This window comes from Ascaphus truei, chromosome 7, assembly GCF_040206685.1.
Source record: "Ascaphus truei isolate aAscTru1 chromosome 7, aAscTru1.hap1, whole genome shotgun sequence".
NCBI classification, from domain to species: Eukaryota; Metazoa; Chordata; class Amphibia; order Anura; family Ascaphidae; genus Ascaphus; species Ascaphus truei.
The window spans coordinates 74,135,053-74,149,372 of record NC_134489.1 but is presented as its reverse complement, the minus strand read 5'-3'; the positions used below and the strand labels follow the sequence as shown (position 1 = coordinate 74,149,372).

Sequence of the window (14,320 nt, the reverse complement as noted above, 5' to 3'; positions counted from 1 at the left end):
AAAATGTCCATCTCCATGTGGTTTAAAGCATTATGTTAATAGCTCATTCCTTGTGTTGCTTTATTATATCAAATAACCTGGAACCCTGATCAACTGATTTGTCTCTGCACTAATAGTCCAAACACCATCCATATTTAAAACCCTCTCTAATGATTGTGATCCCTACAGTATATTACAGATTTAAATAAGCATTTTTGTAATATTCACACACACACACACACACACACACGCATGCACGCACGCACGCACGCACACACGCACACTCACGATTTGCAGAACATAGGCAGCTGTGCATAATCCTGCTGGTTCATCCTTCCATAAAAGGGAGCTAACGCAGCATATGCACAAAGATGGGCTTCGTCAAGCTGTGATATGGGGTGTTGTACCCTGATCCAAAACCAAAGGCAGTTACTGCCATTTTGGGGTGTGATACCCCACATCGCGGATTGCTGAATGAATTCCATATTCTCCTATGCTGCTGAGGCGCAGTCAAATTGCAGCACAAAACCACAATGTTTGCAGGACTGTATTCAGATATAAAAAAACTTTTTTTTCTGCAGAGGTGCAATCCCTGTTGGAGGTTCAACATTTTGTAAAGAGCTTAACAATGATTTTGTTAAACAAAGGAAATAATGCTTAAAGGAGTGTTACCTCGTGTTTTTTTTAATACTAAGAATGAAGCAGGGGCTCTCTGGAGCAAAGCCGCGTTGATTTCAGCTTCGGGGACCCCCTGCTTCCCAAGATACATACCAAGGAAGGTACTCCCGGAAGCCGTTCCAGCTGGGCACCAAATATGGTGGTTTAAAAGTCCTGCATCCCAATAGGAAGCAGTACCGGCCCCATTTGTGGCTTCCTATTAGCCAGTGTAACACAGGAGCTTAAAACTGCATAGAGATACCGGCAGCACTTTCTCAGGTATCTATCTCTGGAAACACGGGTCTCTGGAGCTGAAATTAACGTGGTTGCGCCAGGAAACCCACTGCTTCAAACCTGGGGGGGATTTATATATATATTTTTAAAGGTACAGGTCCTTTAAAGCAATGATTTTGCTGTTTTGTTTTGTTTGGGTGGAAATTAAAGATGAATCAAGGATGTAATAAGGAAGTGCTTGTCTTAGGGCCACTGCAATGAGCATCACGCATACAGATGCCACGCACTCTTCCCCACAACAAATAAACTAATTGACGGGGGACAGCGTGGGACCTGTGTAACAGTCTCTTACCTTCTCTGGACCATCTCCTCCTGCATGGTCCCATCATCATGGCACCGCGATGCCAAATGGTGTCGCGTTGCCATGACAATGGGATGTCACCTGAAATCACGCACTAAGTGGCATCACATTGTCATGGCACCGCGATGCCAAATGGTGTCGCGTTGCCATGACAATGGGATGTCACTTGAAATCACGCACCAAGTGGCATCACTTTGTCATGGCAACGTGATGCCATTTGACATTGCGGCGCCATGATAATGAGATGCTGAGGAGAAGATGCAGCACTGGACAAGGTAAGAGGCCCCGCACATGTCCCTTCACCAAGACCCCCAATTATCCCTGCTTGTCATTACAATGTGTCCTTCACTCTTATCCTGACAGTCAGTCCGAGAGCCAACAGAAGGAGGGGGAGAGAGGGAGAGCTTTGCCCATGCAGCTACGGTTCAACACAGAGAGACCACACAATGCAGGATCTAGAGGAAATCCCATCCAAGTTATAGATTACCATGCTTCCAAATTTAGAACAATATTTAAGGTACTTACAGGTGTTAGATCCACTGAAAGGGCATCTATGGAGGAGTGGCTCAGTGAGTAAAGATGCTTACTCTTAAAACACTGACATTGACTTTGAACTGACTTCATGGAGTCAGCTCCTTATAAAATTGGGCATGTCCCTTTCTCTTCCTATGCCTCAGGCACCAACATTAGATTATACTCTCTACAAGGCAGGGACTCATTTCACCTGAAAAATCTATGTACAGCAATGCAAACACGGTCAGTACTATATAAGAAAATATATATATATATATATATATATATATATATATATATATATATAAATATAATCACCCACAGTGTCATTTTACTACCAGAGCAGTTCCATGTAGTTCCATGTAGTGGTTCCAAAAAATGATATGCTTTGCATTTCCTGGGGAACTCTGGATTCAAGCATATAAGCGACTTATTTTTTATATGTTTGACCAATGATGGCAGGGGCCAGTGGTTTTCACTCTTTTTTTGGTTAAGGAACCCTAAGTAAAATTCTGAGGAACCCCCAACCATGTCTAATTGCAACTCTGTTATCAGATGCATTGTAAATTCTTCTGTATTTGATACAATTTTCACATTACCAGAAAATAGCAGGAAACCCTTTAGGGATGCCCGGGGAACCCAAGGGTTCCTAGGAACCCTGGTTGAAAAACACTGAGCTAGGACTTTGAGGACTGACAAACACCAAAGGATTGTAAACACGCTACAAAGCTTTTGCCTACATTTGAAAAGTAAAAAAAATGTAAACAGTATACTGTACTTCACAGATGCTTAGAAAAATGTGTCAATCCGCTACATTTAACCTATTAAATAAAGCACGGTTGTTGTTTCACTTTGCCCTAGGAGGTACTGCCCATTTAAACATATCACCTGCCATCATTTCAATTAAGTCCAAGAAGTGACGGCTCCTTTAACACAGCAAATTAGTTGAACTTTTAACAGTGATGGGGATGGCGGACATTGTCATTGACTGTTCGTTTTACTTTTTATCCCCTGCATTAACTGCATATTATTTCTGTTTCTTATTTTAAAAAGAAGGAACAAATGACAATTGGACATTCATTTAAACTAGCCCTCATGTGTGCTTACGGGGTAGTCCCACTTGACTCACACAAAATATTTTGCAATGGACTAAACAAATGTATAGTAATCTTCTTAAAACAAATATCTGCCTATATTAGCTTCTTTGGAATAAAAATAAAAATGTTAAAGTTTTATTTTGAAAGATTTTTTCCCCCCAAGTGGAACATTGAATGTGGGGTGTGTTAATCCTAACATTTGTGTACTCTTAGCTACCCCCCCCCCCCCCCTCTACCAGTGAGAATCAATTATGTGGAAGATCCTGCCCAACACAGAGTAACATCTCACAACATGGAATAACCATGGCATTCAAGAGTCAAAGCCCTCCCACCAAGTTGCAACTCACCATCTTTACCAATAAAAAAAACATATCTTTACAATAGCATGTAGATGTCCCCCAAATTTAAGATCTTAAACAGGTCACTGCCATTGGTTCATTTTGGTCTTAGGAGAGACTGCACTATAACGTAAAATGTCTATTAAAACAGCAGTCCAAGCTGCCGTTTTCTTTTCTATCCTTTAATATGGGCAAATACTTATTTATATGCAATGTCAATGCTAGATGTATAATGTAATGTAAATCATTAGCTAGCAATGCCTCTCTAAGGCCTGGGTCCCGCTGCATCCGGCGGCGCGTACGTGTCACCCACCAGACATGTGTTCTTCCCGAGCTGGCCCCAGTCCCTCCTCTCGGCAAGGCTCGCTGCGCACTGTGACGCATCAGCCAGCAGGGGATACAAGAGGATCGTGATCCCAAGCGGCGACGCGTCACGTGGTGCGGCAGGGAGCCAATGAGATGGGGAGGAGGGGAGCTGTCTCGAGCTACGTGAGTTTGTGTGGTTCGAAATCTGCACTGTCCTCTGTGCAGCATGGCAACATTCCCCCCCCCCCCCTCCCTGCCTCACCTCCCCTCCCTCCGGTGCCCGTTTCAGGCTGCGAGAGCTGGGGAGGTTGCGGCCAGCTTCGGCTGCTGAGCTCGTCTTCCGGGGGGACGAGAGGGAGGGACGAGAGGGGGGGAGGGAGAGAAGCAACATGCACGTTTAACGAGCCTCTTTCTTTTCTCACGTGTGTGGGAGAGAGAGAAACCTCATGCTTAAATACACACAGTCACCAGGGCTCAAATAATTCAAACCATCCATATACACCATATCATTTTCAGAGCGACAGGTAGGAGACACACAGGGTATATATTTGGCAAGCACAAAATATAGCCCTATTCACTGCCGGAGATGCTTTGAAAAGAAATAAGGACATGCAGAGCAAGGTGTTGCTGGTTTCCCTGGCATCGTAGGGGTTAATATAAATCCATGTCCCATGCCATCCTGTGCGAGAGGGGGGGGGGGCAGAGGGGTTTCCATGTGTGTGCCTGTGTGTAATGGTCCCGCCCACCCGACCCATTTTGGTCACGCCCCCCCCCCGCTCCAGCTCCCTCTCCCTACAGACCGCATATAGCGGTCAAGTGCCTCTCCACGCGCCGCCTATCTGCAGTGCGGGCGCGTGGTCTGAGGCAGCGGGGCCTTAGCCTAAGGCACATCCAATCCTAGAAAATAATTGTAGAGCTATGAATACAGATCATATAACCAAGAAAACTGTGACCACCCCTTATTTTTTTTATTTCCACACTTCCTGCTCATCTTTTTATGCTCGTTATAAAAACTGTGCATCTTTTTCTTGGAAATTACTCAAATCTAATGGTTAGAAGAAAAAAAAAATCAAAGGGAGACCTAGTTGTCTGATCAAATCTGACTTAACTTCCACGTTTTTTTAATTCACTAATCATTTTTTCTTCCCATTTACTGCCAACAATTCCAATGTTGCAGTTTCTTTGATTTTAAATTGATTCTAACTTTCCTTTTTGCCTCTGTCCTTTCCTCCTTGTTAATAGCTTTTCTTTCCTGTTGCCGCGAGAATCTCTCAGAAGTCTTTCTTTGAATCTAAAACAGAGGAATCAAACAGTGCAGAGATGTCATGTCAGATCACAGCCACCAGTAACGGGGAGGTAGATGGCATGAACCAAAGTCTGCAGGCCATGATGAAGGGCTTTGGGAATATCTTCGACATGAATGTTGTCGGACCCGTGCGGCATTCTGGGATGCAGATTAACATGCAAGCCAAGAAGAATTCTTCCAAAACCACCTCCATCAGAAAAGGAAAGAAAATCAACATGGCGGTCGGATTCAATGATTTCGAATGGTCAGATGACAGCAGTGAATGAAACCCAGTTGAGAAATTAAGCCAACTGTTTGTTTGTCATTGGAACTAAGTTTCGTGTGAACCACAAGGCCAGTTTGGCCTGTTTTTAAAAAAACAACAACAAAAACTTGCTAATGGAAGGATACATGTATACACCATTTTTTTTTAGGTCAGTTTTATGTGCAAAGAAATTGTTATGTTCATGATTTTTTTTGGAGTTGTTTTGTATTTGCTTTTAAGTGGTGTGTAACTTAAAACATCATGTCATTTCTTAACAATGGTACCATTATTACTGTTATCACTACAGGTTGTGTTTATGATGCCTGATTACAGAAATCTCTACACCGTGGTCTCTATCACACAGATTTATCTGTACTTTAAAAACGATCTAATAACCAAAATCAAGTTTGCTGTGAGTTTACCTTGCACTACAAGCGTGTATGCATCAATCTTTATTCTCATGTTCCTTTACGTGCCATGGAAATTAAAAAATACCATGTAAAATGTGTATCTGCCAATACAATATATTGATTGAGAGCAGAACGTAGGGGATAACTTGTGCGAAGGCCTTAACCTAGCATAGAAATGTAAAGTTCAAATCGATAATACAAAATATAGGGTAAAGAAGCATTAAAAGTGTATCCGGTGGTCAAGGTGGTTTGCAAAAGTAGTTTTACTGCACCCCTTTTAATAAACATCAGGACAAAGCTGTTTAAACTATATTTTAGAAAGATTTAGGCAATACTAATGCCGTGCAATTAGAAAGGGAAGATGCTTTCTGAAACAAATCCCCTTTTCTTTTAATAATGTAGAATTGTAAGCTTGTATATAAAAGAAACAGTGGTACTCTGGGTATGAAAATAAGACATAGTGGTGCTGCATATCCCGGCCCCTAGTACCCTCACACTTCGACCGCTCGATGGATCTTATGGACACCTGTTTGTGCCAAATCAAGGGATTTACATTTGTGTGAAATGGTTGTAAACGTGAAACGCAAATATACCCAGCTATGGAATTGAATACTCTCTGGGGCCTATATACTAAGATCATATGTGAAATTATTTTGTGCAGCAATTTTTATTCCTTAGAAGTAGTACAAACCTTCATATAAACTGTAACCTGCGTATGATAGTTACGTGACTTCTTATATATGACGCACAGTTCATTGTTTCAAACGGTTTGTTGCATTGCGCTTAGTTGAATACCTGATTAACACAATTTAAATGAAAAGCGGAAATCTGTCTATTCTGGATCAAAATCTAAATTATTCGTGTAATATTAATTATAATAGCCATACTGTAAAAATGGTATATTTTGTTAACCTAAATCATTTTTGGTTGATACATACAGTAGCAATAAATTCTGCGCTAACAATATAAATAGACTTTTTAAAATTTTCGCTAGGTTCAATGTGGCAGACGAATTGGATGCAGGCACACAGAGACATTTTTAGTACATACAATTTAGATATGTGCGTCCTATGCATCCTATTTGTGTGCCAATATACTTGACTAAAAACATTTTTGATGCTGATGGTGCACATTGACAGAAAAAAAGGAGTACACACCAGCACAATATAATTTATGATTACCGAGCATCAATTTTACAGCAAAAATTACATTTCCAACACTTGGCCCCATATTAAATGATGAAATAAGCAATCCAAAATGTGGAGTTTAGAGTAATTAATTTGATCCAAAATGCTATTGGGTTGAATTCGGGACTTAGTAAGGATAATTAGGCACTAGAGCAGGGGTGGCAAACTCCAATCGTCAAGGGCCACCAACAGGTCAGGTTTTCAGGATATTCCTGCTTCAGCACAGGTGGCTCAATCATTATGGCTCATTATGAGCCACTGATTGAGCCGCCTGTGCTGAAGTAGGGATATCCAGAAAACCTGACCTGTTGGTGGCCCTTGAGGCATTAGAGGCACAGTCCACTGCTTAGTACACACATTTTTTTTTTTTTTACTTAAAAAAATATATTTTACTAGAATCAGGAAGATTTTAGCAATGAATACATTTGAAGAAGCTTAATGCAGTAGCTGAAACGTTAGGGAATTTCCTATAAAAAGGAATTTAGAAGCTATAATTTGTTTTTTTTCACACCCAGTATCTAAAAACCTGAAGTTTACTCTGTATTATTTTAGAGACTGGAACAGATTTGGTCATTCTGCGAAAAACATGTGCCTGGACTCATAGGTTTTCATTTACTAAAGTCTCCCAGCTGCAAAACTGGTGCAAAAATACTGCACAAAATGATCATATAAGAAAAACCTATTGCTCTCCATGGGAATGGATTTCCTTGAAAATACTGCTTTTTCCTCATGTTTTGCAGCCAGGAGACATTGATTATAGTAACCCCATGAGGCCCAGATCCACAGAGTCCTGTTATCTCAGGGTCGCTGTCAAGCTGTCAGAGCTAGAAAAAAAACACTGCAGTTGTATATGTTATAGCAGGCGTAGGCGTTAGCACTGCGTTAGAATCCAATAACATGGTGTTAAGCATGTCCTACCTAAAAGGTGGCGTTTCTCCCATCCACATCCGGAAATATGGGTTTTGCTGGAGAGGTTGAGATTCCTGTGAAAGAACCTGAGGTACATGGGAAATATGCTAATTTAAATCCTTTAATCTTTCATATCCAGATTAGCCTATTTCCTCTGTATCTCAGGAGTGTTCAATTCTGTTAACAGGGATCTCTCCACGTATTGTATAAAGGAGTGTAAAAGAGGTATACACGTCACTTGGTACAAAAATAATCTCTATTCCCCCCTCCTGATTTTTAGGGTCCGGATGGGTGTTGTGTCACCGTTAGGTATGACTTAGCTAAAGTCAGGTCACATCCCTGCATTAACTCTAACGGAGCTCTGTGGCTCCACGTGGTTAGGGCAAGTGCCGCTTCTGCATAACATTTGCACGAACGTCCGTTATAGTTAACGCAATGTCCTTTTCCGCCTGAAAACATAACCTAAAGTCCATGAGCTTGGAAGACTCACGTTAACGCTGAACAATGCCTTAACTTAGGCACTTCGTTAAATCAGTTACGGACCTCTGTGGTCTTAACCTTAGTGTCTGTTTGCCTTTACTGTCATTTCCACTCAAAACCTATAAGGATGCTGGTGATTTCTTACTGTGTTGAAAACATGAGCCTGTAATCCGGGGCCGGATGGTACTTTTTGCGGCGGTCGGTGCAGGGGCTTTCACCGGGCCTCTTACCTGGTCCGACGCGGCATCTCATCAGGCGACACGGCGTCATGACGTTGCGGTGCCATGTTGCCTTGGCAACTTGATGCCATTTGATGTTGCGGCGCCATGATAACGGGACACTGAAAGAGGAGCTGCCACCGGGCAGGTAAGAGACCGTTACAGAAGGCCCCGCGCTCTCCCACGGCATCAGTTTAATTGTTGTGGGGAAGAGCGCAGGGACCTCTTTAAGTGCCAGGCTCAGTGCAGTGGCACCTACGGCACCACCATCACGCCAGCCCTGCACTGTAATGCAGTATATGCTATAGGTAATTAACAGTGTGATCAACCCTTTGCGTGCCCAGAGACTTATACGCTACGTCATGGGGTTTTGCACTCCAGGAGCCTATTGACTGAGCCACTGATTAAGCTACCTGTGCTGAAGCAGTGATATCATTAAAACCTGACCTGTTAGTGGCCCTTGAGGACTGGAGTTGGCCACTCCTGGACTACGTCATGCCCAGTGATGGTTACTTTTCCTGGTTAGATAGCGTCCTGCACACCATGGGAACGCAGAACGCGATCTGCTCTGTGAGGAAACTGCAGGGGACGACAACTCCTCTTCCGTTTACTTTAAAAATGATCGCACTGTAGCGGAGGGGCCGTGGGTTAATGAATCTACATGAAAACTATTTTCTTTGTAGAAAATGTATTTAAAAAAATAGTATATATATATAATATATATATTACACATAAAAATTGAGCAAAATGCTCACAAGAGGCTAACTTTCTCTTCACTCGCTGCGTTAAAGCTGCTTGAAAAGCCTTATATATAAAGTAGTCAGCCAAGCAGTTTTCACACTAGCTAGCTATGTATAACAATACAATTTTAAATAAATGACAGAAGTAAATATTACTCCAAAGCATTACTATTTTTTTTATTATAAACTATTGTATCTCAATTCCTGTAGGAAACAAGATTATTTCAGTTTAACCTGTTGGCATGATCGGCTTCTAATACAATTTAAGTTCTTATTAACCTTTTATGACTTCCACTGCAGTGCCAATAAAGTATTATAGTTGGCTTCCAACACACCATTCTCTTGCTGACAGGTACATGAGAATTATCTGACAGTAATGAAACACTTCTAGAATGCATAGGCTAGTTTAAATGTGCTCTTTATTACAACTGGAAGATGTGCAGTTTACGCATGTTGTGCATGAATAAAATGCAAGTATGTTATAAATAAAGTGACTGCACTCCAGGGACATAATAGTTAAAGAACAGGGAAATGAATCTAATGCTGCCCTGGATTTCGTTTTTCAATCCTTAATGTTTAGCAGCTTACCTGTCTATAGGTCCCAAAAATACAATCTATATACACATCACAGCTCTAACAACTTCAGTCCTCGAGCTCCCTCCCAACAAGACAGGTTTTAAGGATATCCCAGCTTCAGCACAGGTGGCTCAATCAGTGGCTCGGTCTTCACCTGAGCAACTGACTGACCCACCTGTGCTGAAGCAGGGATATCCTGAAAACCTGACCTGTTGGGGTGGGTCTTGAGGACAGGAGTTGAGCACCCCTGCAGTAGAAGATTAGATCAACAAATACATATAGTGCTAGGAGTTCACTGCTGTTCTTGTCTCACTCCTACGGACAGTTAAAAAGAATGACACTATTTTTGCCAATTGGGTGTTCTAGCTTGTCTGTTCTAATACGATGTTATCTGTTACTCGGTCCACAGTTCAAATGGATTATACTTGTAGGAGTTGGGAACAGTAACCAGTTACTGAGATTATCACATCTACATGCAACCGTTTGCAAGTGCGTCCAATACAAGTAACTGGGCTAATTATATTTCTCAAATGACAAAGAAGTAAATGGTTCATATTCTATTTAGGCAAATTGATTTGCTATCTTACTGCATTTTCTTTTTGCACAAAAGCGTGTTACTATAAATAGCTAATGAATTTAATTGGCGGGCAGAATGAATATCAACTCTGAACTGTGCAGATATCTGTATCTCATTCTCATTAATACCCTTTGTGTAATACAGTGCAAAGGTATTAATATGCATTGCAGATCATTTACAAGGTTCATTTCATATTTTTGTAATCTATTTTTGAAAAAAGTGTCTCTTCTGAACAAGATGCATATTTTTCATTCATAACCTCCGGCATGTCAGATAAAAGTGCATCACATTGTATTGTGGTAATTGGTTCTCTGGGCTATTAAAATATCAGTGCACCCTATTTGCAATCTTGAGTAAAAATCTTAAGTAAACGATCATGCTTTTGGATATTTAAACATAGTGGGAGTTTGAAAACCAGTGTTACTAAAGTAGCGAGATAACCACCCTGGCAATTCTGCACGTCAAAGTCTGCAGAAATGCTGCTTCCTATTAAGCAGGTTACAAGTAGAAAGTCCACAGGAAGATTCATATAAGTAGTTGGGAGAACAAGAAGCTAAACTGTTCAGGCCATTGGTCTAAAATGTACAATATTGTTTTTTAGGACCCAGATAAGTAACGTGTTTATGTTGCCATTTTAGATGTTCCAAAGCTCAAAAGGTTCAAATCTCAAAGTTGCCAAATAGACTGTAATTGTAAACCAAATGGTGAAGTGATGGTGCCAAGAGTACAAATCAATTAACTCAATTTAGTTAATTAATAAATTAACTCATATTTTTGTTTGCCTTCCTCTGAATCAAAATATTGTAATACAAATATAGGATAAGCATCTGTCATCTAAATTTGGCATAGTTTTAACTTGATGGACATGTCTTTTTTCAACCTCATCTACTATGTAACTACTGTATGTAAACACATAATTACAATGGGACAATATGCAACATTTACTGATGTATGCAGTACTGCATTGGTATTAACCACCATTAAAGGTTGAACACACCTACATACTAAATCTCAGATTAAAGACCCAGTCACACATGGATGATTCAAAACATTAATTTTAAAATTAAACAAACTATATATATATATATATATATATATATATATATATATATATATATATATATATATATATATATATATATATATATATATATATATATATATTTGCCTAAACTATAGAACACATACAAAATGTTAGATAAGCTGTCACATGCCTGAGTGTCTTCACTTTATTGTATATTCAGTATGCCTCATCCACCTAGCCTACTTAACAGCTTAACCAAAACAATCTACCAAAAAGTATTATCAAGCCTCCCCAATGACAAGCTCTCACAGGTGTCCGGCAGCACGCGCAAACAGGTATAGGTATATTAGGCGTCTGACGCACATGCAGTCATAGACACTGGGTTTAGCTCAGCTTTAAAAATCTGGCAGTGAAAATGCGCTGTAATTACAACAGTCAAGGTTCAGCATTTCAAATAAGTGAGACTGGAACGTTTCTGTACCAAATCACGGCATTTCCATGTATCTTCATTGAACATGAGACTCGTTTAAAACAAAATGAGCAATGCCAGACCTGCTTTACTATAGTCATTCTATTCTGGCACTGTGCACATTGTATTCGAAGGACTGAGTTTCCCAGCTTTCATTCATTTTTCAGTAGGGCAAAAAGGTGATACTGCTCTGTAAATTCTGTGCACGTGCTCAAGCAGTCAGAATGAATTATCTTTATTTTAATGACCTTTAATATTTTGTGCCCTTTCTAATAACATTCAACATTTTAACATTCTGGTTCCCAGTAATTAAACTCTTCAGGTCTTAGAAATACAGCCTGTACTTCCGTAACATATTAGATCAGCAGCTGTCTTGTGCTGAGCCATCCACGTTAAAATAGAATTCGTGAACACATTGTGGTCTGCAGATATGTCAAGCTGTATTAAAAGGGTTTCCACATTTAAGGCATTGTTTTTCTGTAATCAGGCAGTTTGAACGCTCTTAATGAATTTCTACCTTGCTTAAAACTGAAGAGAACACATTTATTCTTGTTGTGTTAGGGAAGGCAATTTAGTGCCATTAGAAACAATGAGGCTGTTCTAGTAGCTGCAAGAAGTGCATATACATTTCTCTTGGATATGCTGGTTACGAAGTCTAAAAATGACGCCGTGGGGGTCATGGGAAGTCGCGTTGCCATGGCCGAGAAGGGGGAGATCAGGCAGGGGGGCGCAGACTTAAAGGTTTGCGCACCCCTGGCTTAGATGTATGTGTTTTTTAACAATAAAATTACAATGTAATGTTGGTGGCACAGGGAGGCAAATTATAGATACAATGAATTGCCTAAGGCCACAAGGAGCCGACACTTGAATATGAACCAGCCTCCACTGCTTCAAAAGGAATGTCATTTGTCTTAGTCTCCTTTACTCACTGAGCCACTTCTTCAGTCCTTAAATATATACACACACAACATCAAAATGTCAAAATATAATAAAAACCCCCTTCAGTAATTATAAAATGCCCAGTTTTTGTAATGCGGTTGTGCTGAGGGATCTCCGCAGGTATGTTATATTTTAGAATATGGCATAATCACACTTTTTCCGCTACTTATTGCATTGTACATGTACAATACTGCAGCTACTAGAATAGGCCCCAGTGATTATTTGTCCGCAGAGTGCAGGTAAGCATGCAGCATTATGATGCATATGTTAAATATGTGATTTTTGTACCCACAGTCAATATGGAATGGAATCATATTGTATTCTGAACTATAAGATTATCTTTACTTTTTAGCTTTTTCACGTTTGATAATCAATGACAGTTAACAGTTTGATAATCAATGAGAAACAGTGGGGCATATTTTAAGAACTACACCGCACTTGATTCTGTGCAGCTGTGAGTGTAAAGTATAATTATGGTGCCCAAAATGTAAGGAAATACAGCAAAAGTGGCCTGACAACAAGCTAGCACTAGAATTTGAACTGGGATCTCCCATAAATAGCCAGTGTGTTGTCAATTTGTAAAACTAGATCTGCAACAAGAATTCCTCAAATTAACAAATATGATCATTTTTATACCTAATCTAAATGATACCTAATAGCTTTTAAAATGTAGGTCTGATATACTGAGTAGGGTATTTGATGAGCAGACTAGGTGGGCCAAGAGGTCTTTATCTTTCTATGTTTTATAGTGACAAATATTATGAAATACTCCATTGGTACCGCTTTGCCTGTGTGCCTAATAATGGAAAGAAAGCCACGTGCTAATGATGCAATGATTAGGAACGAGAACCAGTCAGTTATAAATACATGACTACTGGAGGGATTCAAACAAAGTATGTTGTGTCAGGATAAAAGACAAAGAGGTCAATTTAAAGAAAATAAACCATTTGGAAGCCAACTAGGACTGGTGCTTTCCAGGAAGTCAATTTGTGTGGTGCTAGCTCTGTCTAGATTAAAAGACAGGGACACATTTATGCAACAATTGCAAAGTACTGCTTACACACACAACAATTTTTTAGATACGCCCAAATACTATTTAGGTTTAGGCTGAAAAATATACAGTTGTCTGCCTTTAAATCTTGGGCAGATCTATGCATTAATGAATATGAAATTAAGTTTTCAGCCCAAAAGACATCTTGTATTATAACTGGTATAAATAGGATGTCCCTTCTCAAACCTAAAGCATGTTTGTTTTCTTCATATGGTTCTAAAAATCATTGTGACATACAGTTTTTCTTTGATTTTCGTTGTCCTACACTTTCATTTTGCAATAAACATTTTGACAGTATATTCTGTGCATCTGTATTTCTCTGCAAAGTATGAGTGCCACGTTGCTATTTAATCTTGAGTTTCATTTCCTGTTCTTATGAACTTTTAAAAAAAAACCACAGGAAAAATAAATCAAGAATCAAAAACATACACCTTCTGTTACATATTCACTAAAATACGACACACATTTTCAATCAGCAAGGGCAATTCTAGTGAATATTATGACACTTTAATGAATAACGCCTAATGAGTGAAGTTTACAACACTGAGACACATTAAACCAGGCCTGCACAACTTGTACAGTGAGAAGGGCCAAACTGCTCCAAGGAAAAAAGATTTGGGCTGCACGGGTAAAATCATCATCATCATCTCTCCTCCAGCACCTCTCATCGTCATCATCCTCATATATATCTCCCGCAGCACCCAT

At 39.9% G+C, this 14,320-nt stretch overlaps 1 protein-coding gene across 4 annotated transcripts in view; it reads left to right on the top strand.

The window, feature by feature from the left end:
* Window positions 1-14,320, top strand: part of MAP3K20 (mitogen-activated protein kinase kinase kinase 20) — a 162,838-nt gene that overhangs the window by 108,163 nt on the left and 40,355 nt on the right. For 2 of the 4 annotated variants that reach the window (XM_075609050.1, XM_075609049.1), the window contains exon 12: window positions 4,728-13,912. The exons of the other annotated variants lie outside the window; for them this stretch is intronic. In XM_075609050.1, coding sequence (XP_075465165.1) covers window positions 4,728-5,057 — 330 coding nt within the window. In that variant the 3' untranslated portion in view covers window positions 5,058-13,912. Of the gene's footprint in view, window positions 1-4,727; window positions 13,913-14,320 lie in introns of those variants that run through there. 4 annotated transcript variants of the gene reach the window in all.